The sequence below is a fragment of the Atractosteus spatula genome, chromosome 21 (genome assembly GCF_055471065.1).
Source record: "Atractosteus spatula isolate fAtrSpa1 chromosome 21, fAtrSpa1.hap1, whole genome shotgun sequence".
Lineage (NCBI taxonomy): Eukaryota > Metazoa > Chordata > Actinopteri > Semionotiformes > Lepisosteidae > Atractosteus > Atractosteus spatula.
This window is the reverse complement of record NC_142726.1, coordinates 1,239,711-1,261,678: the sequence shown is the minus strand read 5'-3', so window position 1 is coordinate 1,261,678 and position 21,968 is coordinate 1,239,711. Positions and strand designations below refer to the sequence as shown.

At 48.4% G+C, this 21,968-nt stretch overlaps 1 protein-coding gene across 4 annotated transcripts in view; it reads right to left on the bottom strand.

Moving 5' to 3' along the window:
* The window catches only part of gse1b (Gse1 coiled-coil protein b), a 266,120-nt gene that overhangs the window by 7,402 nt on the left and 236,750 nt on the right, over positions 1-21,968 (bottom strand). For all 4 annotated transcript variants that reach the window (XM_088938664.1, XM_088938667.1, XM_088938666.1 and 1 more), the window contains 9 exons: positions 15,710-15,909; positions 9,935-10,086; positions 9,163-9,357; positions 7,470-7,649; positions 6,309-6,667; positions 3,824-4,175; positions 1,894-2,450; positions 1,205-1,317; positions 365-632 (listed from right to left, as the gene is read on the bottom strand). In XM_088938664.1, the coding sequence (XP_088794790.1) occupies positions 365-632; positions 1,205-1,317; positions 1,894-2,450; positions 3,824-4,175; positions 6,309-6,667; positions 7,470-7,649; positions 9,163-9,357; positions 9,935-10,086; positions 15,710-15,909 (2,376 nt within the window). The remainder of the gene's footprint in view (positions 1-364; positions 633-1,204; positions 1,318-1,893; positions 2,451-3,823; positions 4,176-6,308; positions 6,668-7,469; positions 7,650-9,162; positions 9,358-9,934; positions 10,087-15,709; positions 15,910-21,968) is intronic.

The window sequence follows — 21,968 nt, the reverse complement described above, 5'->3', positions numbered from 1 at the left end:
CCACTGCAGATTAAACACCAGGGTGACAACTAGAGGCTCTGCGTTTCTCAGAGGCTTTTTCTAACAGGGTCAACAGTCATACTCAGGATGAACTCTACTTATGTCTGGCCTCCATTAGCGTCTTTATAGTGAATAAAATACAGACAGAAGTTTTTAAGGTCATTTATTGCGCAGGTTCCATTTCAAATCCTAAACTACAATTTTCATTTTATATCCAAGTTTAAGGGGGTTTTAGAACGGTCACATTGTGTAAATTGTTCATTTAAACGCATACATAGACCAAAGCAATATGCCCTTGGCATCTCCCTGGGCGAGGGGTGAGGGGGCTGGCACCTGGGGTGCGCGCGAGAGCGGCCGGGCCTACCTCTTCTCTGCTGGGTGTTGACGTGGGAGAGGCTGAACATGGTGAGGAACTTCTTCTTGTCCTCCAGCTCAGGCAGGCTGTTCATTTGCTCGGGGGTGTAGCGGGTGCTGAGGGGGGCAGGTGGGGGCGTCTGCCGCTTGGTCTGGACGGCTGGCGGGGAGGGGCTGCGCTCCCTCAGCATCCTCCTCCTCTTCTGCCTCTTCTGCTCCAGCAGCTGCTCTCGGTGGGCGCGCGTGGTCAGGCCGAACAGCCGCAGGAACCCTGTCTTCTGCAGGGGCACAGAAGAGCCGCGCGCAGGGTCAGCGGGGTGGGGTGGAGCGTGCTGGGGCTGCCCCCCCAGGCAGGCGACACGCCAGCACTTGGCGTGAGCAGGTAGCGCAGGCTGAGCGGAGGCGTCAAGCCAAGACAGGCTGGGGCTGCCACCCTGACTGCAGAGCTGAGGGGCTGCTGGCACAGGCCTGCCCCCCGGGGCTGAAGCTCAGGAAGTGTGCAGCACCGCGGAGGAGGGAGGGTTACAGCAGCGCCCATTACAGCTGAGCTACTGGCAGAGCAGTTTGTTAGGTCTGACTAAAGGAGGACACTCGCGGTGCGCTGTGGACGCATTCACAAGCTGTTTGTGGTTTGAAGGGACATAAATGGTATTATAAAATACACATTTATTTGCACAGCACGCTGTACAATTTTAACACAAGGGCAATTCATTTCAGCTGCTGGAGTGCTGGCTCACAGCAAGGAGAGCGCCGCACGCCGTCCGCTTCCCCGCCGTACCTCTCCCAACACAAAAAAGACGTCCCCCCCCAAGGCGCGCAAATCACAAACAACGACGGGAGCAGGAGTCACCTCGGACGAGTCGTCCAGCTTGAGCGGCGGCTGCTCTGCGACGCGGCGCAGGTGGGCCCGCACCTCCTCCTCGTCGCTCTCGTCGTACGAGTCGTCCAAGTCGTAGTAATAGCCTAATTAGAGGGAACAGAGCGGCGCTGAGACGGGGGTGACAGCGGAGTGTTCCCCCGCACGTCAGGCCCGGCTCCCGCCTGTCAGCGGCTGTCTTAATTAGCCGGCAAGTGGAACTTTTCTGAGGAGCGGTTGCAGGGAGGAGAAACAATTCCACCACAGAACCGCTTGCCCCCCCCAGACTAGGCCAGCGACACTGCTGTTCCCACTCCGAGAGAGGTCAGGGCTCCAGGCCGCCGCCTGACGAGACGGGCCGGGCGCTCGCTTCAACGCCCCAGAGTCCGGGTGAGCGGTGTGAGGTCGCTCACCAATGAGGCCTCTACGAATGTCTTTCTCAAAGCACGAAGACGCAGAAAAGCGCTCTGCTCCTGCCCTGCCTGTCAGTCTTCCCATGACACGCTGTTAGCGGTCTGGAATGACACCCCTAAACCTACACATCTTTTCACATACGATTAACCCCCAATTAAAAAACAGCATCTTTACCCTTTCAGCCGTCAAATACGTACAATCCCTAACGTGTGCGCACTTGAACAAAGCGCTTCCCTGCCCGGACGGCGGTGCCCGGGTGCGAGCCTCACCTTTCTCGCGGGCCTCCCGGCGCCGCCGCTCCTCCAGGTCCAGCTTGCTGATCAGCCGGCGGTGCTGCTGCAGGAACTCGTCGTACACCAGCATGGGGTCGGAGCCCCGGGGGGGCGCCGGCGCACCCCTGCAGGGGGCGCTGGGCTTGAGGGCCGCGCCCAGGTCGCCGTACGGGCTGGGCAGGGACAGGGACAGCGAGGCCCTCTGCTGGCTCAGGATGGTCTGCGTGGACTTCTCCAGCTCCGCCAGGAAGGTGCTGGGCTCCAGGAAGCTCCCGCCGGCCCGAGCGGGAGGGAACTTGTCCAGGGGCTCCCTCCTCCTGCCGGCCTCCTCCGGCCTGTCGGAGCCGAAGGCACGCTCGGTCTTGTAGTGGGAGGGCTCGTGGCTGCGCCTGGACTCGGATGGGCTCTCGATGAGGGAGGCGGGGTTCCACAGGGTGGTGGCGGGCGGGGGAGGGTGCTCTCGGTGCTGGGGTTTGGGGGAGATCAGAGGGGGGGGCGCCCCCAGGTGTTGGAGCACGTCTCTGCTGCCTGGCTCATGGTGGTTAGGGATCGGCCTGGAACAGGGCAAGAGAAGGCATTTGAGATGTGACCCGCCAACACCTCACCCTGTCCCTGAAATCCAAGAGCCAGCGTTCCTCAGCCTGAGACACAGTCCCAGAGGGAAAAAACTACAAGCTACTTCATTTAGACAGGAAAGACGGTCCTCTGAGACAACACACAGCGGACTTAGAGGCTTTTCTCTGGAACACATATGGGCTTGTGGAAGCAAAAACACAAATGGCTGCATCATGTGTCAGTTCACGTTATTTTCATTTCCCTGTATGTCATCCAAAGTTGCTTTAAAGTGCGCTGAAAGAACGAGGAAGGCAATAACTTTAAAAGCATCACAGTTAATTCAGCTAAACCAGCTAATTAAACAGCTATCCACCACCCAAACAGATTATGTTAATCACAGCTCTCTGGCCTGCTAGTTTTCATTCTATCTGTTTAATGCAGTCCCTCTGCACAACACAGGGGAACAATATAATTATCAATCAGGATTACCAACAGGAGGTGTGTCTACTTCACATCCCTAGCACAAGCCTAGTATTATAGTATTAATTAGGATTGACCTCAATAATGCCGAAGAGGCCGGGGCCAAAAGCAGATATTACGGAGAAGAAAAAAATAACTTGAATTATACAAGGTGCTGAGGATGAAGGGAGAATTAGCTATTGTGTGGCTGACCCACAATCTCCTCCCATTAAACCTGCTTGGAGCTTTAATCCGCCAGATGAACAATAACAATAGGGTCTCGTCAGCGGTGAGGGCTGGCGGCACGAAGCCAGGCGAAATTACACAGCAGCTCACACAGAGGGCGAGCGCCAGTCAAGTGAGGAAAACCTGACAAAGAGGGTCCTGTTCCTCCGCTGGAAACACAACGTCTCACTGGATAGATTTCCTATTTATAAATAACAACAAATAACATCTTTCCATATCTGTTGTTGCTCCCCTCTCATGCTAGAGAGCAGAGACCAGCTCTACGGGGCTCAGAGGAGGCTGGTGAGCAGGCCACACCTGCCACAGAAGACAGCCTTTGGTGACAAAGCAGCTGTTTGTTTCCGCCCTGCAGGATGACGAGTTTCCCCCCCGAACAGGAAGACTGACGCGCAGCGGCGAGAGACAGATTGAAACAAGGAAACGCCTTTGTGTGCCAGATCTATACAGAGTGATTGATGACATGACCAGCAGGTTCTTAAAACATGTACGGGATCACACATACAGTTACATCACCCACACTACAGATTGCATCCGTGCTTTTCTGCAGGTGTGAACGCCTCTGTTCTGCAGTAACACTGTGTTTTCCCCGGCCGGCCTGCAGTGTCCCTAGAGAGGGGACAGCACTGCTGTGTATGCTGGGAGTGAAACAGAGCAGTGGGGGCCTCACCGGTGGCCCTCCGGGCGCGGCTCCCCCTCCGCGGGCCGGGTGATGTCCAGGTGCTGCTCCAGGACCTGCTGCCGGAACTCCGACACCTGGAACTGCCTGTCCTCCTTCTCCTGCCGCAGCTTCCTCTGGCGCGCCAGCCACTTCTCCTCCTCGTTGGTGCGCTGCAGCAGCATGGCGGCTGCCAGGGACCCCGAGGCTGAGCTGCCCACCCCCAGCCCGCCGCCTGGCCCCAGGTACCCCCCGTGGGCAGAGATGAGGCTGGGCACTGCGTGGTGGGGCGAGGACACCGGGGCAGAATGCAGGCCTGGCTGGACTGGCTTCGGCGCAGGGAGAACAGGCTCTTTGGTTTTGTCTGGAGAGAAAAGAAAATAAAGATCCTTTATAGCTGTGTTGGGGTGGCACCCTGCTAGCAAAGCACCCCGCAGAGCGGGGGCCGTGGGTTCAATTCCCAGGGTGCTGTCTGTGTCTGGGGAAACAGGCGCAGGTGTGAGTGTGTCTGGGTGCTGGCCCTGTGATGACCTGGCGTCCTGCCCGGGCTCCGGCTCCCCGGTGACACTGGGCTGGATGACGTGGCTGGAAGATGGATGGATATAGCTCTGTTTGGGGTTAAGCTGACATTGCATACGGCATGCCAGCTCATCACAGGGCACAGACGCCCCCGATTTAACCAGCCAGCCAAGTCTTCGGTAGGCAGGAGAAACCGAGAGCACCCGGCAAAAAACTGCAGCACAAGTTCAGAATCATTCTAACGAAGTTAACATGTAAAACATGCATACATCAACTCCAGTCATGGATGTGATTTCACGAGATTAAGGAGTGCTGTGCTAAACCACATGACGGTATTCATCCTAATATTAGGCCCCTGTGAAAGAGTTTTGCAGACCACGTCCAAAATATGGAAAAATAATAAATATAAAATAATCCCCAAGAAAGTGTAGTTATATAGAATCTTCCATGAGTTACAGAAATACTGATGGGCTGCAGAAGTCTATTTTTACTTATATAAAGTACATACTGTAACAGTACAACAACTCTGTGCACTGAAATCACAGAAGCATGAGATGGGTCCCAAGCTGCATGTGAAAGGTAAAATGAGAGGGAGAATCACAGGCCACAAATGTGTTTTGCTTGGAATGGTGGAACACGCTGCACTCAAGGAGGTTCTGCCATTCAAAGCAAAATATTCACAAAATCTGCTTCTTGAGCTCAGTAGCTTTGCTTCCCTGACTGGGGTCCCAGTTCAGTGAAGCAGAAGAAGGCTGAGAGCTCTGACAGACCCAGGGTTCACTCCCTTTTTATTGGACTGTCAGCATGTGCAGCTGACATTCTGCAAAGTACATGGAAATGTGAGAGACTCTGTATCTTAAAAGACCCTTTTCCTTTCAAAATAAAAGATTTTCCTCTTATCTTCCTCCTGACAGTGACCTCAAAACTTTGCATTTAGGGCTAATATAAATTCACATTTTGGTGTATTGCTTTTAATGTTTTAAACATAACTGTTCGCACATTGATAAGGCCAAAATGAAAATTGACAGGAAAGATGTTCATGCAATTGATGGGCAGACACAAGTCAGAGCTGTGTAGTCCGAAATGACAGCATGCAAGTTAAGATGAGCCTGTGTCAAGTTCTGTTTCTGAAGTTCTTGGAAACAGTACCAACAATACCAAACAGCTGCACTCTGTGAGCATTTAGTGAATACAGCTATTCGAACTGCCTGGTTACTGAAGAATGTGTTTAGCCTCTTAACACCTGCATTTTACTTTAGACACTTGGAGTAAATAAACCAAATGCTTTATATATTCTTTTAGATTGAAATCATTGCACATCTGTGCATGCAAAGAAAACATAAAAAAGTGTTCTGGGGGTATATAAATATATACATTTTCATTTAAAAAAACTTTTTAAAGTTGTGCTACATGCATATACAAGTAATACAATCCTGTCAGCAGTTTATGAAATTGGACTTGGATAGAATCAACGAAGTTACTGCACCTACCCTGATGTCTCTTCAAAGAGCTTAAAAACCTTCTGATTTCCCTGCAGGTGTTGGAGGTGTTAGTTGGCTGATCTGTGCCCACGGCTCTGAGCAGTTGGTGTGTGTGACAGGGCACCAGGCTGGCTGTCCACACACACCCACCGCACCACAATCCAGCCGATCCTGGACCCTCTTGGAAAAGGTTAATTTGACTGTGACTTGCTCCTAGTTTTTATTAGTGCAGGTTAGAACAACAAGGACTCCCCCAGGATCTTGGACTAAAGCTTTTAAGTGCATTCTGTGGCTAACCCACAACAAATAAACGAAACTGCCTTCACGTCAGGGGAACTGGGCAGTTTATAACACTTTCAGTGTGTGCTTTTGGTGGTGCTTTCTGTACTTTGTGCTGCTGCAGACACAAGGCAAGTGTACCACATAACTGGCGTGGCGTCCGGGCTGCCTTCTCAGGGAGGCCTCCTTCACATGAGTTTGGACTTCTCTGGGCTCACCTGGCCGGTTGGGCGTCAGCCTCTCCGCGGCCTTGGCGCGGTCCTCGGCGGGCTGTCCCCTCAGGAGGTGCAGGTCGGCCAGGTAGTGATTCTCCAGGGCTTTGGATGCCTGCAGCTCCTTCTCCCGCGCCCTCTCCTTCTGCCTCTCGGCCTCGCGCTCCCTCTCCTTCTCCCTCTCGCGCTCCCGCTCCCGCTCCCTCTCGCGCTCCAGCTCCTTCTCCCGTTCCCTCTCCCGCTCCCTCTCTCTCTCCTTCTCCCGCTCGGCCTCGCGCTCCTTCTCGCGCTCGCGCTCGCGCTCCCTCTCCCTCTCCCGCTCGCGCTCGCGCTCCCGCTGGCGCAGCTCGTCCTCCATCTGCAGCCTGCGGAGACAGAACAGGGCGCTGGAGCTGTGACCCTTCACCCCCTCGAGAACAGCACTCACGTCAAGGTCCCGACCGCAATCAAGACAAAATTCCCCAAAAGTCTGAGTAGAAAAAAAAATGGCAAATAATCCGATCAAGACACCTTTTAGTTCAATCAGCGTTTCTATAATCGTGCTCATCTGGAATAAACGGCAGCAGGTGTTTTGTCCTCCAGGACCCCTGGTTTAACTTGATCTGCCAAAACACTCAGTATATCGAGAATGTATTTTCTAAAAATGTCTTCCAGCTACATAGGATGTAGGGTGATGCTGGGTGTAACTGTAGCAACGTATAACTGCCTCTCAAACTACACTGTAACAAAGCAACTCGCACATCGATTTGCCATTGATCTCCATCTTCAATAAAGAATACCTTCAGTGCCCAGATAAATGTAACTGGAAAAAAAACTAACAAAAGAACATTTCAAGTTTTAAGCAGCTCTGCCTATAATTCCAAACAGCTATTTTAGGTGCATTGCGTCTGACAAGCATAGCACACAGTTATACAAATACACCGTCTAACTGTGCAGGACCTTGCATTGTGGTTTATTTGTTAGCAGCTCACAAATTTTTATGAACCCAGGTACTGCTGATGCAGAACTTTGTGCTGGTGTCTGCAGTGTTCTTACAGCACCGCCTGTGCAGTAAGGCAGATCGGTACAGAGGGACCACGCAGTGCTGGGCTGCGCTGCTCTGATTGTGGGTTCACAGCAGAAAGTAGACATGCGGCGCCCCCGGCAGGCCAGTGGCTGCGACCGTACCTCTCGGAGATGCGCTCCGACTGCAGTGCCGAGATCGAGGAGTGGGTCAGCTCCCCGGGGTACCTCACTCCCGGCAGGTGCACGTGCACCGCCGAGGGGTGCAGGGGTGGCAGAGCGCCCGCGGTGTGGAGGGGGTAAAAGGGAGACCGCAGGGCCGACAAGCAGAAGGAGTCGTCCATCCTGGAGAAGACAGAAGGAGAGTCAGGCCCACGATCAGCTTCTTGCTCTTCTTCCATTAATCATGAAATTCATCGCAGATCACCGGATAAATAAACTTCTAGCAACCAAATAAACAACTGGGCCAAAACAACCATCTTTTCAAGCACACATTAAAAAACAATTAAACCCAAAACTGAGAAAAAATACACCTCAAACTTATAAATAAAGGAGAAAATCTGATATTTAAGTACTTTTCACAAAATAATTTTAATTTTATTGCAGGGCAAAATACACCAGTGGCTCACCAGTCTTCTATTACCGTAATTAGTACTCTGGGGGTAACGAGTGCAAACCACTGGAGTCAACATTAGCTCATACGCTGCTAATCTAAGGTCACCTACACAGGTGCAAAGCAAACAGCACAGTTTCTGAAGAACCAACAGCATGTACGCGCACCCCCACTGCATCACAGACAGGGGCCTCACTCCTGCTTCTTATAGAACCGGCAACTTAGTGTAGCCAATCAACCCATCAGCACACCATTGGGAGGAACCATGCAAATACAGGAACATGCAAACTCTACAGAGAAGGTGCCCCAGCCCAGAACCCAACACACAGCACAGAGCTGTGAGATGACTTTTGTAATCATCACACCTCAAAGCAGCATCAAGCAAACTAATCAGAAACTTTAACTGTATTTCCAAACAAGTGCAATCTTCTAGATGAACATACTGTACTTATTTTAGCACACAAACATTTGAACACGGGGCCCAGCTGTGAATGTGAAGTGTGAAGAGTGAAAACCAAGAGATAAAGATTGAGCCAGAGACACACACATTCATGGGTACTAAGCAGAGGAATCTGGGGTTAACAGTCCCGAGAGGACTGTGCTCTGTGACACGTTTGAATTTCAACTCTTTAAGGAGTCAATAAAACAATCAGCAAATCATCCAAAACAGTAGAGGCAAACTGTCATCTGACTTCGAACTCATGAACTATAAAAATCAATCAACTAAAGCACAGGAATTGAAGAATATTTCTACAGTTCATTTTATTTACCAAGACTGAGCCCCTATAGCCAATTGTACTAAAGGCTATAGGGAAATGTGTGGTCAGGTATAACAGAGGCCTCCAGTTCAGGCCTTCTTTTCCTACGGACACCAGAACAAGACAGGAAAACTGGACACACTTCCTGTGGCTCTCCCCGCCCACATACCCACAGACCCTCACTCCCTGGAGACATGGCAACCAACACAGCCAGAGTTTAGATGCTACACCTGCAGTTTCATCTTACAAGCTTAAAATCATTCCTAATACTAACAGAAATGACTTCATTTATTCGTTACGCCGTGTAAAAAACACACTTCCTTCACACACTTCACTGTGTAAAAAAACTGTATTCTCCAAAATGTTTTTGAATGCTGGACAATATTGCAAACTCTCATGAGTAGTTTAAGGGAAACGAGCTCTTGGCTACCCTGCTAACCTGCGGGAATCCCAGCGCTGCCTGCACTCACGGCAGGCGCACGCGTACCTGTAAGCCGAGAAGGAAGGGTGGGGCAAGTAGCTGGGGTGGTAGTAGGCGGCGGCGGTGGCGGGGTCCAGGCCCAGCGGGGGCAGCGATGGCATGCGCAGGTCGTCGGCGGTGGGGTAGGGCCTGAAGCTGCGCAGGTACTCCTCCGAGACGCCGCCTGGAGGGACCACATGATGCACCTGCCGGGGGAGGCTCCTGGGGGAGCAAGAGGAGCAGGACATCAGGGCCCAGCAGGACAGCACACTGCAGGACACGGCCCAGCACAGCACAACATGACAAGACACAGACTAACGCAGCATGATGCTACAAGGCCCAACACCACAACACAGCACAGCAGGACACACTCGCAGATGGGCAGAGCTCTCCTGCAGCAACTGGCTAGCTAATACTTTGAGAGTCTGCCAGCGAACCCACTGCATTCAATACCTAAGCCTAAAAAATGAGCCTGCAGAAACCCTCGTTTTAAAAACAAGCCTTATCTTTGTGTAAATATTCATACTGCACTGAAATGCTACTTCACCTCTCCCTCCAACACAAGGTTCTGCAGTTCAAATATCAGTAAAAAGCTGGTGCACAGGACTTGATTAAATATCCCCGGAGCCTATTCCTGGACTACAGACACACAAGACAATGTTTTAAGCACCTAGGCTAGTGAAAAAATTTCAAACAATCCATTACAAGACATTTTTTAGAATGAAATAAAAAAACAAATAGAGATCGTTCATGCCAGGGCCAGCGACTCCGGGATGGACAGGCGCCCAGGCGTACTCACGTCAGCGGCTGGAATCGGGAATCCTGCACCACAGAGCCGGGGGCGAGGCCGAAGGCGTAAGGGTTCCCGATGAGGTGCGCTGGCACGGAGGGGCCTCCCTTCTCCTGCGGCAGGGCGGATTCCCGGCTGACCCCGCGCGGCCCGGACTCGGCCTGCGATTGGAACGGGAGCAGAGTCCTTCAGACTGTCCTGTACATCGGGCTTGGCATGACCCAATGGCACCAGAGCACGTGCATGTTGCCACTATCGATCCTTCAGCCCCTGTGCACCACTGACATTGTTCAGTGCTCATCTGGGACGGCACAGGGGTGACTTTCACCCTTTCACCTTCACACCGTGCCTCAGCCTGCAATCTTTAAGTGAGCCGCTGGGGAGGGAGCTGTTATCGACGACGGAAAGAAAAACAGCACACAGGCCCATGGAGATGAAGGAGTTAACCCTCTCCTTTACATATTTAAAACAGCACAAGCAAATTCACTGAGAGGGATGGAAATGCAAAAATAGTGAAGCTGCATGAAGCGACTTGCTTGCTTGCAGGAAGATGCAGTCAGACTTTTCAGCAACTTCACCAGGGCTAGAGGTATCCCAGAGGACCCTCCCAGCGTTGTGGAGAAACATTTTATCTCAAGATGAATCTTTGTAAATCTTGATTATGGGGTAGTGGTGTCAAGAGAAGAGTGTTCACTAGGCAGTAGAGCCCTTGTCCTGCTGGTGGACAACAAGGACATGCTCATGGGCTTCTGAAACTGAGCACGAACGTAAAGGACTGAACACGTCTCGCGGCGTAATGTGGCCCACGCAGACCCAGACACGGGCAGCGGAAGAAAACAGCAGCCGCCTGGGGGGGGGGCAGCAAACGTGAAGTCACAGCCACTCCCCCTGCTCACTGCTCACAAGCAACCGGCCCAGAAAATCCCATCAGTGCGGAAACCAGCCCAGCCACGCCCCCCCGCGCATCGGAACAGGGGACATGAAAGAGCCGCGGAGGGGGTTAAAACTGACCCAGACTGACCTCCGGTCTCCATGGGACCGGGGCCTTTATTTTCGCGTGCCTGTGCCATTCCCACAGCTTTCAATGATAAAGAAAATCCCATTTTGTGAGCCATTACCCCCCCCCCTCGGCCAGCTCCTCTCCCATGCTGTGAGCCACTGACCCGTCCTGACTCCGCTGCGCTAACATGTAATATTAAATGCCAGTAATGTTTTTCTGAAGCAGCATGTTGCTCGCGCCTTGTTTTTTTAATGCGCTTCACTTGGCAGCGAGCCATCTCTGCTCTTGCTCGCCCCCCCACCCCAACACACACCATCTCCCAGGTCCCCTTAAAAAGGCTAAAGTCTTCTAATGGCTTCCTGAGCGCTTCTGGGGGGCAGGGCCTCTCAGCAGAACCCTAAATGTTCACTGAAGCAGAAAAGTGGTTCAGAAATGTCAAAAGAAGTCAAAATCAGAGATCAAGCTTAAGAACTTGAAATGCCTCTTTTTTTTTCTTCTTCTGCGCTGAAGCATTGATTGATCCATCTAGTAAAGAATCCAAGCTTTCTGCACGGTACAATCCTTGTTATTAAGCTGCACTCTTTATTTACTATGTGCCTACTGACATTTCACTATCCTCACCATCAAGATGTATTAAAAGGGACTGAAGAAGGATTGCAGCGTCACTCAAATACCCTCCCGGTACACAAAACAATGATATCTGTACAGGACTGACAACAGTCAGAAAGAGCTTTCGGAGTTTAAGATACAATACTTTTTCATTTATGTAGTATGAAATGGCAGCGAATTGGAAGCTAGCTTTCATTAACATCTGTTAAATGGAAAAAGGCATTCTTTGACTTTTTACAGGGTCTAAGCAGTTATTGCGTAATGATTCAATTATTATGAGACTACCAAGGTGGGCTAATTCTTTAATTGCCATGTCACAGAGTGACAGGATTAATTAATGTGTCTGTTCCTCCCTTCAGATGATGTAATAGGTGGAATAATCTCGAGGGCTGGGGTTTGAAGCCCCAGCACTCAGGGCCTGGCTGCCTCTCAGTTCTTGTGCAGCACGGCTCTCCAATGCCAAATCGTGAACCTGCAAAGGGGTCTTACTGTGAAAGCGGTCAGAGCCTCATTTCAATGTTTACGCATTGTGCAGTTACACTGCACACAAGCCCACCGCTAAATACATGATTAAAACTTGTTTGATACAATAAACTTGGACATCATGTACAAACAAGAGACTAGAACGTACAGATATACCTATGATACCTGCCCACAGGAGATCTGTGTATTGTGAAAAACTATCACTGCCTCTATCAGAGCCATGGGAAATATTTAATAAACAAGCTGTTATCACACTTGCACCATCAAGTGAAACCGAAGCCCTGTGTCAGAAGCATGCTCATTTTATTCTGCTGGGGAAACATATAAACTGTATGCTCTGGTGTTTCTCTTCTTCTGGCAAAATGATTTTAGTTTCTCGATATTTAGACATTTTCTGGCCTTTCTTTAAAAACACTACAACAAGATTGATTTTAAAAGAGAAGTTCTTTTCATTAGCACAATTTGAAATATTCTACACCCTACTTGTGCACTGTTTGATATGTAGATTTCACTGCTAGAAGGTATTTTTTCATGTAAACATTAAAAGGGAAGAAGGATCCTGTTGTTTCGAGCATATGAAAAGCCACGACTGAATCTTGTTTCATTTTAGATTTTTAAGCTAAAGTCAGCGGAAGTGAAAAGTTCCACTGAGAAAAGAACCTGAAGTACAGAGTAATACTGTAACTAGACAATACAGGAAGCATTCACTGATCTTGTCATACATAAACGATCTGGAACATTTTAAAACTATAGTTACTCAGACACTGCGAGGAAAAACAAATCTAATACTGATGATATCTGAAGGCACATTCTTATAAAAATCTAAAGATGTAACACTCTTTTCAGACTAACGAAGCACTGTAAACTGTAAGGGTCAGAAGTGTGAACACTGCCATTCTGTAGCTTTTAACCCAGTGAGAGCTCAAGGAAAATATATAAAAAAATATTCTCACCGCACACAAATTGTATTTAAGCAAAACAGTGTCTGCTGCTTCACCCTTGGCGGTGTTATTCAAATCATTTACATTTGAATATTCCTTTTTGCATTAAAAGCAGATTCAAATGACTGCACTGGGCTTTCTAATGATGATAAAGGACTCTTCTTTACTGTTACTGTGGCAAACGCAAGGGGGGGAGTGCTGCCAGTGTGGCCACCCACCCCCTCCTGACCTTTGACCTTTATGTGCAAGCGGCACAGGCATGGCGTCTGTGCCCTGAACCTCAGTCCCGCCCTGCTCTCTGCCCCTCCCTTTCGAAAGGAGCAAGAAAATCTGGAAATTCAAGGGCCAGCATATCCCACAGTCCTAAAACAGCCTCTTCCACACTGCAGGCTTTACAAGGCTTGTGGGGAATCATAATCTCCTAAAATGTGTTTCTGATTGAGCAATAAATGTAGTTCTCAATTAAAAAGCAATTACAAGTTGCTTCAGGAAAACACCAGACACCCACGGTCATTAAAGCAGAATACAACAAATCCCTTCCTCCAGTGCCTTTCACGCTGGTGGGGCTAAGAGGTGCATCTCTGGTAATATTTCAGCCAAGAGGCCTCAGAGATGAAAACATAAACTAACTGAATAAAGAAGAAGGTGCTCCACAGAGTAAATGACCGTCTGTGCATATTAGTATCAAAGGAGCCTAGAAGCTTTCTTCACTTCTAACATTTATTGAATCGCACAGCCTCATGCATACTGATTGAAGTGGAGCTCAGAGGATCTGGATACGCCGGTATTAAGAAAGACAAGAATGCCACACGTTAAAGACTAATTGAAATGACAGCAGTGGGGATGAACTCTTCCTCACACTTGGGCACCAAGTCCCCACCACCACCACCAGTGATTAAAAGTAAAACTAGGGCCAAACAGAGGTGCCTTTGTTCCTGTCAGAAAGGGGCCGGTTCAAAAGGAAAAGAACTGTTCATTGTGAAACCTTTTGTGTTTCTGCTGGTGCTTATGACTGTGAAGTTAAATGAGCTTGCTGGGGCTCGCTGAATAAACAAGTCTAATAAACCGACACGGTTTTTTATTTACTGCTTTGGAACTAATCCGTCTCCAGAGAACCGAAGAGCTCCTCAGTGCTGTCTCACACTGCAGAGCGTGACAGTCCGAGTCCTAACAGCCTGGTTCCTGCTCTCCTGCAAGTGCCCGGGGCAAAAGCTACAGCAACTCAGCACTGAGCTTTTCTGCAAACATTTGCAAACGAGCTGGGTGAGTCTTACTGGTAACTGACAGGGTGATAATCTCCATTAACCAACCTCCTATCTCGCTCTGTGTTTTACTTCATGATAAACAAGAAAGACCAGGCTCAGCAGAGACACATCACAGGACAAAAAACAATCAACATGCGCCAGACTACAAGACTCAGAACTTGATAATCTCTTTAGAGGAACTGCCTGCAGTAATTAATCAAAGGAAATCAGGGATTTTGATGGGAGCTGTAACATCTGTTGACTTTTTTTGGTTAAGGGGAGGAGGGGAGTTTATTTTGTTTCACGGGCAGACAGACCTCTCGCTGACTCCGTCTATAAGGGAGATGGATGACCCCTGCCCTCTTCCTGAGGGCTCAGATAATGGGATGGGGCCAGTGGAAGGTGAAAGGTCAGAGTGGAGATCAGTGGGACAATGCCAGGGGAGGTACCATGGAGAGGAGCCCCCCGGTCCTCTCCTGATGGCAGCCTATTAGAGGTCCGTCCTCTCAGGAAAGGTCAATATGCTCCGGCACAGACAACTCTACCCATTAATGGCTGAAAAACGGTAAAATGGATTAGTGTAGCCACATAACCCAGCTCTTCTCACAGGAGACCTGAGGTTTTTTATACTCCTGCCGCAAAAAGGACCAAGGTGCACATTAGGGTCAATACAGAGTGTGAATTCTGCAAACCTTTAATTAGTGAACCATATAAATAAGAATATTCGCAAGCTATCATATACCGTGACCGATGGAGTAAATCCTAAACCGGTGGCTTCTCATTCAATTGACCCGTCTTTCTCTTTTGCTTTACAATAAGAAGCAAGAAATACATCACTTTTAAAATTGGCTCTTGACCCCACAGAGACGTGCTGGCAGGACTGGAGAAGTGAGGTTTAAGGTTTGGTGTAACAGCACTAGGGAACACGTACATAATTACAATACGTGAATATGCAACATGCAACGGAGAAATGTAAAGAGAAAGCTGAAGGCGTCCTCTCCCACAGCTGTGTCAGTGATGCAGCTGACTTCAGCCCTCAAGGGGTGCGTGTCAAACTGGGGATGTTTTCACAGTATTAATGAGGCCTGTCCATGCACTACAAAAAGAAACCTAATTCACACACAATACTTCCAGTGAGGTGCAATAACTCATTATCAGGAGCATGGTTCCCTCTTAGCTCAGAGGAAAAGGAAAATAAAAGGCCCTTAGTCCTGTAGGAAATATTTGGAAATTGAAAGTGGACTGCTAAATTGTCTCTTTCATCAGATTTTATGATGCACATTCATCTAATCGCTGTATGAGACCAGTGTTCTTCACTGAAGAAAAAAACAGACATGGAAGTGCTTGTCAGCAGTCCAGGCAAACTGTGTTACCAACACTTGCCTTTTGTTGTCCAGAGATGTACTCTTTTCTTGTGTGGATGTCAGTGGCGGCCGGCAGCCACACAGGGGTAGAGGAGAGCTTGTTGTGGTGCAGGGATTCACGGGCGGGGGGGTTTCGGACTCACCTGCCGGCTCTCGCTCCTCCACAGGCCATTGACGGTTTTTGTAGGGGCGATGGTGACCACAGGCGGGGTACTTGGCACACTGTGGCTTCCCGGTGGCACTATAATTGGAGCCATGGGGCCCCGCTTGGGCGTGCTGACTGGAGAGCTGTGATTGGTCGCTGGGGACGAGACTGGGGAAGACTCACTGCTAATTGACGAACCTGTAGGAGGCAGAAGAAAAAAAGATCAGACAGACTGCGGCATCATCATTATCATTCTTAATACACGATAAATGCATAAAAAATAATTTATTATGTAAATTTTCAAGTGAACCTGAAAAACAGATCCTCCCTTCGAAAACAATACCGCACACACCTCCACACACTTTCTCCTGGATAAAGGCAGCTTCTTTATTTTCGGATTTTCATTTCTCGTCACAGTGATCAAAGTTGGCTTTGTGGAAGCGCATGGTGTGTGCTTCTTTTTTCAATGAGGCGTTCATGGAACGATATTCAAAGTCTCCAAAGAAGAAAGCCTGCATGCACACACACGTTCGAAGGGAACCATCAGACTTCATACGCAAAGGTTAAGGCAGCAGGCCTCTGTGGGAAGCTTCAGGTGTCACAGGTACCCTGCGCCTCCAGTCAGTATGCCCTGAAGGAACCAGAGCCAGAAAGGAAAGCGGGCTTGATGCAGCTGCATGGCTTCATCAAAACATGCCTTCTCCGTTTCAAAAAGGTAACAATCCTCTCCACTGCAAATCAGTTTCCACAACAATCTTATTGTTTAATCAGCACGTTTTTAAGAAGCCACATCTACAGACAGTGCAGGATAGGGTTTTTCCCACTAGTACCAGAGACTAGTATTTTGAAGGGCAAACCTATGTCCTGCAGAAACAGCCCTGAGCTGTGTGGGCTACTTCCCGTTACTGAACCACGTTCATGCAGTTCACGGCAAAACAAAGACAGGTAAGACAACGAAGAAACAAAAGTCCTGGATCTGAATATTCGTTTTTATACAAATAAAAGACATACCTTAAAAATTCATTCTACATGGACTAATTAGCCTCCACTCATTTGTAACCTTTTTTTGTTCATCACGGGGAAAAAGAAACAAACTGTATGTATTAAACATTTACAGATGTGAATGAATAATTGCCATAAGAAGAGCCAAATAATTAATTAGGTTTAAAAAGCTGAACAGTAAGAGCTATGCTATTTAAAAGCTTAAGTGCATATGAAGCAATGGAGACTGAAGTGTCTAAGTTGCTCAATATAGAATTTGACATCTTTAAGATTGTTTTATAAGGATGCAGAGTGCAGTTGGTGGGTGGAGACACAGATCTTCAACTGAGTGGGAACACAGGGGCCGTCTCCTTCACTCCCACATCACAAACTGAAAAGAACCAGCGTACCTCAGCCCTATTCCAGCAGACAGCTCCCCACTCCAGTGACAGTGTCACCATCCCTCCCAGCCAAGTTAACCAATGAACAAGCCTGCACCTCGCAAGCCAGGCTCAGAAAACCGTCTGCTCCCGAGAAACTCGAGTGTCTCCATTAACTCCAATGGGAACCCTGCAGAGCAGGGAAAAGGTTAACGGTGGGTCAGCGTTTGGTCACACGGACCGAATCATGGCTCGGTTTCAGGCGCACTCACTGCTGAGAAACAGCAGTTCTCTGACTAAATGGAAACACGGGTCACCTTTTAACAACTTCTCACACGGTAGCACCACCCCAGGAATGTAGCAATTACTGTGGTATCTGTCCGAGAGGCAATTAGAAGATGCAGACTGGGTCAGACCCTTAAAGAGCGTTCATGCTCCCACAGTTAATGCAATTAACGTTTCTGCGTGCTGTAAAGTAGGCTTATGCACACCAGGCCCAGACAGTCATCCTGAAGGGTCATGAAATTACTGCTCCAACATGGCCTCTTATTAAAATGCCTCTTCTGCCGTTATGGTTGTTTCCATAGTGTAAGGAAAGCTGGACATTCCTTCCTTAATAAATAAATGAAACAGCTACAGTGCTAGAGTACTTCAAGTGTGTGCCTTTAAATGTTTTTTACAAAACACACTAGACACTAGAAAGTGCAAATAAATGCAAAACCCCCACGCTGACATTTTTAATAACTACTTTTATATTTTATATTTAGAATAATAAACCCCGGTTGAATGAGCCCTTTACTGAACTCTAGTAGCATAGCTCGTACGTTTGGAGCACAAGACCAGAAAAGAGCCAGGAGAGAGTTAGTTCCTCCTTCCCACTGTCTGCGTAAAACAATTTCAGCAACTAGTTCCAAAACAGGTGATAAACATTTTTTTATATACACTGCTGCTTGTGACCTCTGATAACCCTCCCTCCACCACCCTAACAGCTGGAAGAAATTACCAACAAAAATGAAAAGTGTGAAGTCAGTTTTTAGTAGTCAATAAACACACTCCCTGCTTAGCCCAGATGCCCTGGAGAATCTCAGTTCTAAATATCACACAGCATAATGAGAACAGAGACGCACACCGCCGAAAGTTATTCAGGCCTCTTATGTGGAGGACACTGAAGGCTAGATTTGAATGTACAGGTATCAATGGACAAATCAAGTGTGACACAAACTGCAGAACAAAACAGTATGGATTACAAAAAGGAAGGGTTTGAAGGGTCACAGCATCACAGTAACCTTTGTGCAGAAGACGATTACAAACGAAAAGAGGCTCGTTGGCCTAACATGCCCAGTGGCTCCTGTGATGCTGTTAAGCAGCCAGTTTCGGGAACAATCGCCCATCTGAAAGGAAATCGAGACAAACAATCCAAAACTGCTTCATGTGGGGCAGGTGGGAGGAAGCTTCAGAACCCATTCATGCAAACGCTACACATACAAGCAATCTAAACTGGAATCGAACCCAGGACCCTGAGCTATGAAGCAATTGTGCTAAACAGCCCTGCTGCCTTGGCACATTAATTCAAAGTGCAGACAACCTCGGTGTCCCCCAAGTGGGTTCTGAAAAAATAAGACTTCTCCTTCTTTAGTCATGTTTCAATTTGAGGCCTTTTCAGAAAAAAAGGTCAGTTTCACTCAAGTAATGATAAGAATGGAATGCTTTTTCTCAAGTAAATGGAAGCTATGATAAGCAGTTTACTCTAAGAAAATTACACCATTTCCACAAAAGCAGCCAGGCTCAATCCTTAAAAGACGTCATTCTTGATTCATGTAGCATATTACACTTGAGGTTAAGATTGAGGGAGCTAGGACAGCTTGTGGGCAGCAAAGGTACAGGTAGAGGTTAATTCCAGGCTGAAAAGTGAAAAGAAAAGGCAGTTCAGCTATGGAGCCTTTTTCAGGAGGATGGAGAATGTGTACATTACACCTGCCTAACAGATGAGCCTTGAGGACCAGCGTGAGTTGGTCAGGCTTCCTTACTGAACATCTTTTACCTTCGAGGTAAGACCAGACGGATTTACATTTCTGCAAAGAGATCAGATTCCTTCTCACTTTAATATTTAGAGATTGGTTTTTAAGTCTGAGAAGGGAGAGCAGGGGCCCTATAAAAAGGCTTCTTGTGCTGGAGCTTCAGGTTTAATTAAAAGGAACGGGTTAATGATTGCTCATCATGGCACTCACACCTACAAACATCAGTTCCCTGAGCTGCTGTAAAAAAACATTCTTTTAAAAAACACAAGTCGTCTTCTTTCTCACTGCCTGTTGTTTTCCTGAAAACAGCACTGGTGCTTTAAGGCAACTTGTGAAAAAGACACACGGCGGACCAAAACTTTTTCGAACTGCTTTTCAGGGAGGGCCGACAGAGGAGGCGGAGACCCTAATATCCGCCCCTGAGATTCCTAGAGCTCGGTCTCTCCCCTCGAAGAGAGGAGAGAGACGTTGAGATGCTCAGAAACAGGGTGGCGGGAGTGATCAGAACTGAAATCTGCGGAAGCGCAAGGCCAACAGCAATTAGTGGTGTAATCCCCTCCGCGTCAGAAAGCCATTACTCTCCCCATGATAGCTCTCCAAATCAATACTCACTCAGGACCTGAGCAGCAATTAATGGGGTTCGAGCCTTGCTGCAGATTCTTTCATTCTCAGTGTGTGGCTGAGCATGAAAGAGGCAGAGAAAGAGGGAGATGGGGGATGCATACAATGTGTAATTAACTCTCCTTATTCAAAGATCTCTTAGCCAGTGAAAGAAATGCGAATTTCAGAAAGATCAAAGAGGATGGTAAAGCCCACGTTTAGCCATCTCAGCAAAACGATTTGATAAACATGCTCACAAACGAACTCCTCAGACTTTAGCGGGACTAATATCAAGGCTTTCAATTAATAAAGCCCTTGCGATAAAGGGGTCCCAGTCCTGCACAGTTCGGGAGCGCGGCTGTTAAGCAACTGGCACCCCCACCTTAAATGGCTGTTAAAATGCCCATAAATAAGTCAGATAAATATCTTCACATGACCTTCATCCCCACCCTTCCATCCCCCAAAACAGCCTGTAAATCAATCCATTCTTCTGTCCTTTATTTTGTGGAATTACTAACCCCCCTCCCACACACACACACACCAGCTCAGCAGGGAGGGATTCTCCTGTCTGGGATGAAGCCCCTCCCCAGACGAATTCACACCATGACCTGACCCCAGGGCAACTGGTATGCGAGGCTGACAAGCTTGGCGCTGCTGTGAGACCTGTGTGCAAAGAATTCACCTCGCCGGTCAAAAATGAGCAATTCTCTCTGCCACCACTGAAAAAAAAGGGATCCCTAGAGAAAGGCCGATCTGCACAGAACTGCAGTCTGGGTTCCAAGACCCAGGAGCTTCAGAGGTGTGTCCCTCTGTAGCAGCGGAATAAAAGACTGCAAAGCTCAGCTGCTCAGTCAGCAGGCATCACAGAGGACAGAAAGGAGGCTTTTCTCTTTTTGCTCTTCTGCTCTTTGTTTGGTAAATGTTTGACTCGAGAGCTTTCTGTGTGGAAGTGGGGCTGTGCTCTTGAGAAAGGCGAGGTGAGAGCAGAGATCAGTGTGCATGTTTCTGGCTGCAGTAGGGTCATGAGCACTGAATACACTGACAAGGCCCAGGTGAGACACAGGAGTCCCTTTTTTTACCTCAGTCGTCTTGCTTTTGTTTTTTTTTCCCCCGTCGCTGCAGTTAAGGATTAGTTAACAAGCCCTCCTCTCCAAAACCCCTCCCGCTGCCCCTCTCCTGAGCCCCGGGGTGTCTGTCTTCTGCACACATCTCCCCCACTCCTACCTCTATCCTCTCAGCCCAGGACTCGTCAAACACTCATGCATTTTTTAAAAGTTCATTTACAACAGTTACAGCAACGAAAGGCTTCAGGGAATAGCCCCAGAAAGTTCTGCAATATGTCAAGTGTGTGATGAAGGGATGGACAGAAGCTAGCTTTGAGAGCACGCTGCCTGGAGGGGCCATATTGACAATCCTCTGTGCTTTTCTGCTGTCTTCCGCGCACACTCCACCCTCTCTCCTCCCCTCCTGCTTCCAGTCCTCCCTCGCCCCCCACCCCCTTCTCTTTCTTCCCTCCTTAAGCTTCACTGGCAGCTACTGGTGCACAATTGCACAGGCAGATGGACCCTAAATAATATGCAAGCCATCTGAGTTTCGGCAAACTGGTGTCATTTTGTGATATGCAAATACTATTTAAATCTATTCAGTGCAGGCTGGCCACAGGAACAGGCTTCGAAAGCTGTGCTGAATGAGGAGGGTGTGTGTATGTCGAAATGTATGTTTGTGTGTACACGCGCATGTTGCCTTATTTTCTGTAAGGCAATTACATCCATACGTGTGTGCGTTTCAGTTATTTCTCCTGCATGCAGCTAAGACCTGCAAAGAACAGTTTAAGATTTTTCAAATCTTTCTTTGGTTTTGGGCTACCTTTTGAACAAATACTTTGTTGCATCAAAACAAAACATGGGAACACCTGCACCCTGAACACTTAACATAATCTGCCTAACAAAGTTCAACCCATGCTCACAGCTTAAACTATCCTAACACTGTAACTTTACAGCGTTAACAAGTTCATCACACCTTCTTTCTGAGCCTCACCCCCATTCCGTAGCAAGCTTAACTTCCTTAAAAACTACAGAATAGAATCCTTAATGTACAGCACGCTGCCCTCTGTCTCTGCAGTGAGATAATGCCAATATGATTAATGCACTGCAGCCATCTCAATGGGACCCACCATTTACTGCACATCGCACAGTTTCCTCTATGCATGATCACCCATGCTGACCCGTAATGTCATTAGGGCCACCCCTGACACACTGTACTGTGCTGGCAGCAGACG